Source organism: Anopheles cruzii, unplaced genomic scaffold, assembly GCF_943734635.1.
Source record: "Anopheles cruzii unplaced genomic scaffold, idAnoCruzAS_RS32_06 scaffold00651_ctg1, whole genome shotgun sequence".
NCBI classification, from domain to species: Eukaryota; Metazoa; Arthropoda; class Insecta; order Diptera; family Culicidae; genus Anopheles; species Anopheles cruzii.
Window position 1 is genome coordinate 278 of NW_026454243.1, and position 9,484 is coordinate 9,761.

At 46.9% G+C, this 9,484-nt stretch overlaps 1 protein-coding gene across 1 annotated transcript; it reads left to right on the top strand.

Moving 5' to 3' along the window:
* The first annotated feature begins 4,725 nt into the window (after positions 1-4,725).
* Positions 4,726-5,511, top strand: LOC128276163 (uncharacterized). The gene has a single exon (XM_053014631.1). The coding sequence runs from the start codon at positions 4,726-4,728 to the stop codon at positions 5,509-5,511; it is 786 nt and encodes a 261-aa protein (XP_052870591.1).
* The last annotated feature ends 3,973 nt before the right edge of the window (positions 5,512-9,484 follow it).

Genomic DNA, 9,484 nt, shown 5'->3' on the forward strand with positions numbered 1-9,484 from the left:
TAATAACATCCCCAGCACTATGTTCTTGGGGGCTCCGGTACCTGCGAAACGGCATGTACGCGCAGGCACGAACGGGCCCGTCCCCGCAAGAACAAAATGGCCGGCAATCACCAACGATGCCACGCATGCCCCCGCAAGCAAGATCGTCGACCCGGTGCTACTCGACGATGGACGCATGGCCGGAACTCAGCCGCAGCCAAGTGGCGGCACGAAACTTGGCTTTGGGCAAACTGCCCAATTTCTCCGGGAACCCGGAGGACTGGGTGCAGTTTAGATCAAGGTTCGAGACAACGTCGCGCATGTGTGCCTTCACCAGCGACGAAAACATGCTTAGGCTGCAAGAGTGTCTCACAGGGCGTGCGCTGAAGGTCGTGCAATGTCGTCTGCAACACACAGACAACGCCGAGGAGGTGATGCACACGCTGGAGAGAATGTTCGGGCAGCCCAAGGCGCTGGTCAGCAACCTGTTTTATTTATTTATTTCTTTGTGCAATCATCATTGTGGTGTGGAACCCACCGCGATAAATGGCACTCATCGAAATGAGAGCCCACAAACAAGCAAAACGGCACCCAACCCAAAGGGGCGGGGCATAGCCGAGAGTAAACCCGATCACGCGAAGGCGTATAAATAAAGCAGGGATTGCGAACCCAAGATCATTCAGTAACTGCCCGAACAAAATAGGCACTCATTTTCTCCATACTGAGAAGAAATTTTTGAGAGCCAATTCTTTTCTCACCAAAGGCCAGAAAGAGAACGCGACAGCGAACAGTATTTTCTCTCTCTGTCACGCTAATATAGCTTCCAGTCCGCCACTCAAACGACAAACTGTTGGAAATTTTTTGTTCAGTGCAAAAGCGTAAACGGATAAAGACCAGAAAGAGAGATCAAGCGAGAAATATTTTCTGTCTTCTTCGCACTATAGTGCCGCATTATAATGCGGCACGGAACGAACGTTCCAAGCTAACAAAATGTACGCTTCATTTTCTTGGTTTAGATTCGCAGTGTGAACGAAAATTATTGTGCGCGAAAACTTTGTTAAATAGATAATTTAAAGCATCTGTTTATTACGGTAAGTAACTTTAAAGTGAAGAGCAGTGAAAGTGATTGTGTTTACATGAAACTTTGCATTCGGCTAATACGTTTTATTATCGTATTGTTCTGGGGTTCTGGGGTTCTAACACTTCAGTGAGCAGGGACATTGGCGCGGAGCGTTCCGGTGCATTTCGGCAACAACGCATCAGATTGGCAACAACGCGTCATTTCGATGCAACGTAATGTAAGTACATGTAATGTATGCAGTTAATGTATCTGTCGTCGCTAGAGTCATCACGACGAGTCTCAAGGCCGTAGTAGGGCATTAACACGGTCAAAATTCTGGCAGCGCACGAGCGCTGTGCGAATAAAACATGCGCACTCTCTCGAGTGCGGGCGCACCGGCGTCAGCGGTCTCTTTCTTGCTTGAAGCGGCAAGCTCCATCAACGCGGCGCAATCGATCTTTCCGTACGAAGCACACGGGTGCCGACTCTCTCTCTCTCTCTCTCTCGGTTGAATGTAAATGCGCGTGCAATCGCACCGGCTAAGCGGGGCCGGTTCAAGCCAAATAGTGGCTCTCACTCGCGCACGCGTGTGTGCCAAACAAGATGGTTAGGAATGGCCCGTAGTTAGGACGGAAAATATTATGTATCGCTAGAGAAACCGGGAGTGAGCCGACGGCACGGAGCTCCAGAGCGGCGAATAAATGACGTTGATTTTCCCCTGGCACGAACCGCTTGTGTTGTGTTTATTGTACCATCTGTGTGTGTGTCCGTCAGCGTTCTACAAGACCAGGAAGGATCTCGTCCACCCCCCGCCGGCCTCCTCGAGTGGCTGGAACTCCCGGGAGACTCTTTCGCTATCCGGAAGAACAACCTCTCCCCTCGCTGCGGCGAGGGCTACGGGGGGGCGCTCGTGGGTTCATTGCCTGCGGCGCTCACAGTATCATTATACTAATCAATAAATTCAAAGTTTTTCAGATGCCTTCCCAAGCCAACCATTGCCTTTGGCATTGAATGCCAACGATGGAGCGGACAATGCTGTGCGGATGATGGAATGCGGCCGCGTAGTGCTATACTTAATCATAGAGTGCAGTGAAAAGTGCTTGCCGGAAGCATTAAACAATTGTAGAAAAGTTGTAGAGTAAGGATAGTGAATAAATATAAAACATTGTTTACAAAACAGTCTGTTTGACAGTTCAATGTGTGGGAGAGGATAGTGAGAGAAAGAAAAATATATGAGACGGAGCACTCACGACGTGAGACTCACCAGTGAGACGATTTTCAAATATAAAACCGGGTATTGCCACATAATTGTACGAAAGTGAGCCGTTTCTCAAATATAAGACCATAGTGAGAGGAGTCTTCTCACAGGTTGAGATCTGAGGCTAGAAAAATGAAAAATTGAGTGATTTTTTCGTTCGGGTGGTTCACTCCGTGAGTGAACGTCGAGCTGGAAGGATGTGTCGTCTCGTCAGCTTTGTAAATTGCGCGCGTCACTAGCCCCATCGTCCTGAAAACTTTTGTGTTGAAAGTGTGGTGAACAAAGTAGTGCACCAGTCTTTCGCATGACCGAAAAAAAACAATTTGTGGGTGAAATCTGTACGAAAACAGCGCGAAAATACCAGACTCTTAGCGTAGTAATGTGACGCCAGTGTAAGGTCATATTCCCTCGTGCCGATAAGGGAAAACTCGCGTGTGTGTATGTGTGTGGTTTTGCGTTGTTGGGTGGTGACCAAACTCAATTACGCGGAGCGCGTCGGTGATTAAATACTTCAAGTGTTTGACAAAGTAGATAGTGGAATAAATAGGAACATTCATATAAAAAGCTTTGAAAGTGCCCGGCTCTTCGTTATCGCGTCACAGCGTCGGTAGTGACAAGTTTTTTCATGTTAAAAAGTGAGAGCCCACGCGATCGTACAGATCGTTTGTGTGCGTGAACGGAGGGAGTGTTGAGTGAATGGAACTTTTGCGCGTGTGAGAGAGACCAACGGCCAACCGATACCGGCTGAGTGACCATTTTTCGAGTGAATCGAAGAGACCAGTGCCATACAAGTGAACCTGTCAGAAGGTTTTAGGGGAATAGAATGGGCGCGAAATTTATCCCTCACAAAATCTAACAGATCGAAAGTGACGGTGTAGATATATAAAGCAAGATCTAAAACTTATTCAAAAACTGAGTGAATCAGGGGATTAATGTCGATGCTTGGGAAAGAACGCATAATTTGCGCGTTTAAATCAGAAGCTACAAGAAGTGGGCCAAGAAGGATGAAACACCGCGGATACCCCCAACAAATCTTCCAAAGATATCACCCCGATAAGAAACAAACGGAGACATAAGCCGGACCCTTCCCAGGACCCAACAGTGGAATCACCAAGAGGAAACTCCTTTCCAGAGGACAAAAGATCTTTTCAAAGACTTCACCTCAAAAAATCTTTTCTCATATTCTCCCATCTTCTTTTCCTTTCTCTTTTCTCTTTTCACTTTGCGAGCCCGTGCAACGTTTCATAGTCGCAGACTCTCCAGAGTCAGAGCTCGTAAACTTCTAAATTGAGTCACTTTATTGTGAGCCCTTGCCGACGGATCATAGTCGCCAACTCGCTTAGAGTTGGGGCTCTCTCGATACTTCTGAAATCTCCTTGCAAGAGGAAGTCTCTCAGAAGGACCAGGGTTTGAATCGCCCAGGCACCCCGCGAGACTAATCTGGTATCTAAGATATACCCATCGGCTTGGTTTGGCCCGCCGAAGTGGGGATGGACGGCTGCGTTTTTTGCGGTGTGGCATCGCTTTACCATCACGAGCATCAAGGCAGAACATAAATGGAGTGTTATGGACAACAACGGAGGCGTGGACACCCAATAAACTGATGTCAACACGAGGCAGCTTTTCTTCAGACGGGCATGAGACTTCCAGAAACTTCAACCCAAAAGACGTCCTTCTCGTTGCATTTTTCATCTTCTCTTCTCTTCCCTCTCTCCCCCACCCCCCTTGCGGGCCCTCCTAAAGATTCATAGTCATAGACTCCTTGGAGTCAGGGCCCGCTAACTTCTAAATTGAGTCACTTGTTGTGAGCCCTTGCCGACGAACCATAGTCGCCAACTCGCTTAGAGTTGGGGCTCTCTCGATACTTCATTTTAAGAGTCATTTGCCCAGTGTTATGAGCCCTTGCCAACGACCCATAGTTGCCGACTCCTTCTGAGTCGGGGCTCTTAGATACTTCCGACCTCCCTGCCAGAGGAAGTCTTTCGGAAAGGCCAGGGTTTGAATCGCCCAGGTACCCTGCGAGACAAATCTGGCATCTAGGTTTTAAGTTTTGAATTAGCTTTAAAATTAAATTAAAGTAGTTGTAGAAAGAGACGAATGCTAAGTTACTGCAAAATCTCTATAATCAACAAGAAAAAAAAAATCAGTAACTGGACGACATTGGCTCGGCAGACAGTCGCGCTGGAACCGTGATCGAGTGCAGCAGTGAAAAAAATTAAGCGGAAGGAAACAGTGTGAGAGTGTTGAAGTATTAGTGAGAGTGCCGGACAACAGACTCTCTGCCGAAGGGAGAAGTTTACGAAGCCAGCTAGCGGGCGAGACGACGGACGGAATGCCGGACCGACAGTCCACGGTCGGGACGGCCGCCCTGAGAGAGTTTCCCTCTCTCTCAGTCAGCCAAGCAAGAGGAAGAAGGTTACCGGCTTTCATGGACCCAGCCGGCGATCACGCGGAGCTGCGCTTCCTCGTACTAAGGCCGGAAGACAACGGAAAGCTGCCGAGCAATGCCTTTCTCATTGCAAAAACCATCGAAACAACTGCCGGCACGATCGTCGGTGGAAACTATTTTGACCAAAACACAAAATACCTGATGAAAGTACGCAGCGGAACCCAGGTAGACAAGCTGCTAAAACTAAACAAGCTCATCAACGGAACCGAGATCATCATCGAGCACCACGCCACACTCAATAGCTGCATGGTAGTCGTCTCTACCAATGAGCTGGGAGAAGTAACAGAAGAGGATATTACAGCAGAACTTAAAACCCAAGGAGTAACAAAAACACACCGCTTTACGCGCATGGCAAACGGCATCCGGGTACCAACAAATTCGTTTTTGTTGACCCTAAACTCGGTTATCAGACCTGAATATATCAAAATCGGCCTAAACCGTATCAGAACACGCCAATACTATCCCCGCCCGATGGTGTGCGGCAAATGCCTGGCTTTCGGGCACACCCGAAAGTACTGCAAAGCTACGGATGAGAAGTGTGCCAACTGTGGTGGTGGTGCGCATGGAACTTGCGAACTGCCCTCCAAATGTTCCAACTGCAACGGTGGCCACAGCTGCTTCAGCAAGTTGTGCCCAGCATACGCAAAAGAGCAAGAAATCATCAATGTGAAAATAGACCATTGTATCTCAGCCAAAGAGGCACGCCAAATCGTCGACGTTGCCCATCAACAAAAGTCAGCACGTCAAGTGCACGTCAAAAGTTAAAGAAATAAATACTATTTTCGCACAGATTTACAGACATATTGAAGTTTAGTAGCGGTGATGCCCGAACCTGTTAGCGCAAATCATAAAAATGCCAATGCCGCGGCTGGAAAAAATGCAATCGCTAATTGAGTTCGGCATAGCAGTGGAGGAAATCTACGCCACCGTAAAGAATACCGGGCTACAGGAGTACATGTACAACACCTCGCTCCTGCAAGAGCTGACGGAACGCTTGCTTGGACCGTGAGGCTCAATTGGGGGCTTCAAAAGATGAAGTTGCCGCACCCGATAACGCTCAAAAACTTCAGGATGTGGATGAAAGACATAACGGACGCCGCGATCTCAGTAACTCCGCCATTGCAATTATCGGCGAAACCCGGCAGTAGTTTTGTGAATGTTCATGCCCACGAAACCAGCGACAACAGTGAGTGTCCAGTGTGTAAGAAACCATCCTGCACAGCCGGTCCCAACTGCGCCGAAATTGCTGCAGCCAGCGGTAAAGAGCGATGGCAGCTCGTGCGGCGTCATCAACTCTGCCGAAGATGTTTGCTCGGTCACGAAGGACGATGCAACATCCAAGAGGGGTGCACGGCGGACGGATGCAGGCTCTACCACCACCCCCTCTTTCATCAAGATCAGAGAGCGAAGCAAGAAGTGCCGTCCGATGCGCACCGGGCGGAGAACGAAACCACCATCTTGCGGTATATCCCAGTGACACTACACGGCAATAACACAACAATCGCGACGTATGCCTTCATCGACGAAGGTTCGTCGGTTACGCTGATGGACCATTCGCTGTTGCAGGAACTCAAACTTAAGGGCACAGCGAGTCCTATATGCCTGAAATGGACCGGGGACCAGACGACAGAAGAAGACGACTCCGTGACAGCAACCCTGAAAATCTCCGGTAGAGACTCAGAAGAGGGATTCGAAATAAAGACCCGAACCGTCCACAACCTGACTTTACCCGCACAAACCATTGTCATGGCAGACCTGCAGAAAAGATATACACATCTGCGCGGGACAGTTCAAGGTGGATATCGAAGCACATCCGTGAGTTTTGATCGGTATCGACAACTACCACCTATCCCGGCCCCTGAAAGTTCGCGCTAAAGCTAAACAACTATGCATTTCTTCCACCCATTTCCATTTCAGACCAAAAACCATTTCAGTTTTAGTGAAACAAGTGTGAAAATAAGAATGCAATCTTTGACGGATATTACAGCTCAAAGAATTATAGAAATGCAGGAGGCATTTCTTGAACAATATATGGTAACGAAAAACTTGAAATCCATGGAATTAATTTTTTTATTTAATTAGGGAATGGACGGATCTTTCGGACACTCGCAATACAACCAAAGATTTGTAAGTAACGCTGACGACAGTAGCGCATTCATAACAGCTTTATCTCCAGTTCACCTTTTCGTTGTGGAAAACAATTGTACGAAAAAAACCATTTGGTTTAATAATGCGGCGCAAAGCAATCGGTTTTGTCGTCCTATTTCAATGGAGTTTTTAAAAGAAAGTAAACAGTTAATTATTAAGACTAAGTAAGAAATAGAAAATCAAATAGCAGCTTTGCAACCAAACACTGTGAAACTCGCGAGTAAAAAAAGTGTGAAAATAATATACAGTTTCGTTATAACAATGATAGATGGTAAGGTTTTATCAGTGATAACAGGTACATCAAGTATATGTTGCCCTATTTGTAGTGCAACGCGTAAGCAGATGAGTGTAGTTAACAATGTTGAAAACGGTTTTACCCCGCAACCTTCTGCATTGTTGTACGGTATTTCTCCTCTTCATTGCTGGTTGAGGTTGCGGTGCAGTGTTTATTAAATATAGAATTCATATAGAATAACCTTAAAAAAATGGAGAAAAATGGAGAGCACGCAACGCAATATAAAGAACAGAAGAAAAAATCCTTATGACCTTTACCGTGAGTTCGGAGTAAATGTGGATCAACCTCCGGCAGGATCTTCAGGAACAAGCAATACAGGTAACGTTTGTCGTAAAATATTTTCAGATCCTGAGCGAGCAAGTACTGTTCTTAATGTAGATAAAGATTTGATAGAAAGGTTTAGGAATATCTCAATAACCATTAGCTGTCAGAAAGTAGTTAATGCAGCAAAATTAGACACATATTGTAGAGATACATATAAAATACTTTTAGGGCTTTATAGTTGGTTTAATGTACCTGTTACGTTACATAAAGTATTGGGTCATGCTGTGGATATAATTCTACATAGCCCTGTACCACTAGGTTGTCTGGGCGAAGAAGCTTTGGAAGCGCGGCATAAATGTTTCAGACAAGATAGGGCAAACCACGCAAGAAAATCTTCTCGCGAGAATAATTTAACAGACACGTTCATTCGGGCAATACATAGCAGTGACCCTAAAATTAGTTCCATTTCATTGGGTTATAGGCAGCAAAAAAACCGTAAACTTATTTTTCCTGATGTAGTTTTTTTATGGTGGAGGAAAACATTGATGACGATATCGCAATTGATCATGTATTTAACCAAGTAGATAATATCGATTTTACCACCAAGGGATTGCGCCAAGGGGACGGCCTAGCTTGCCTCCTCTTTAATATCGTGCTGGAGCGAGCCATCCGGGACTCGGGGGTGGAGACCTCAGGAACAATCTACTTCAAGTCCAGCCAGATCCTGGCCTTTGCTGATGATATAGACATTATAGGTCGACGGCTCTCCGATGTAGCCCAAGCCTACACTGGGATTGAGCAAGCCGCGGAGAATCTCGGCCTGCAGATTAACGAAAATAAAACCAAATTTATGGTGGTGCCACCGTCAGCAGCCCCACCAACAACATCGGCGAGCATACGTGGGGGTGACGTACTAATAGGTGACCGAAAGATCGAAGTCGTTCCGAGCTCCACCTATCTAGGGTCGTCAAAGGTTAGCACCAACAACGATATAACTGAGGAAATTCGCGTCAGGGTGCTAGCAGCCAACAGGTCTTTCTACAGTCTGAGGAAATTATTTCGCTCACATCTCGTGTCGCGACGGTCGAAGCTGGGGTTATACAAAACCTCCATAAACCCAGTACTCACATACGCATCTGAGACATGGACATTATCTAAAACTGACGAAACCCTCTTAGCCGCGTCCGAGAGGAAGATGCTCAGATTGATATTTGGCCCCGTATGTGAGGAGGGACAGAAGGGGCGTCCAGAAGGACAGCCGTCTAGAGGCCGTCCTTAGGCCGTCCAGAGGGACAGAAGGGGCGTGGTAGGCCCCGTGTGAGATGGAGAGATTGCGTGGACCGGGACGCGATATCGGCCGGCATTCATGCTTGGTGGACGAAGGCTCTCGACCGCGAGCGGTGGAAAGGTTCCTTGCAGCAGGTAAAGACCGCTCGGCGGTTGTAGCCAGTTAGCACGATGCCAACAATCCGCATAAACATTTAGCACAACCGCGACTGTTAGCACGCATCAGAATGGAGCAACATTGTATCAGCATAATTGAGTTAGCAACGACCAGTATAAACAGTCAGCGCAACCTCGACTGTTAGCACGCATTAGAGTGAAGTAACATTGTATCAGCATAATTATTCTCCGAACGCGACGCTCGAACGACACACGGTCACACGGTCAACAGCCACGAGAAGACATTCCCCCCGATTACGGTTTTCAATTACTTGAGTTGTCAATCTCAAATGGCAAACTCAAGTGTCGGCATTACGGTTTTCAATTAGAGAAGCTCCGAGTGCTAAATGTGCTAAAATGTGCTAAAAAGCTTAAATGTGAAAGCTTTTCAAGCTCTTTGAGTACGAACTGTCATTTCTGGTGCATTTTTGTAAACATTGCACACACAGATACACATACACAGGTAGCAGTTCAGCTGTGCGTGCGATTTTTGCTGTTACATTTCTGAAATTTTTAGATGTGTAAAAGGTTGTAACTCGAAATATTGTAAGCTGGCGGATCACCGAGGTCACGAGTACAAGTTTCCGC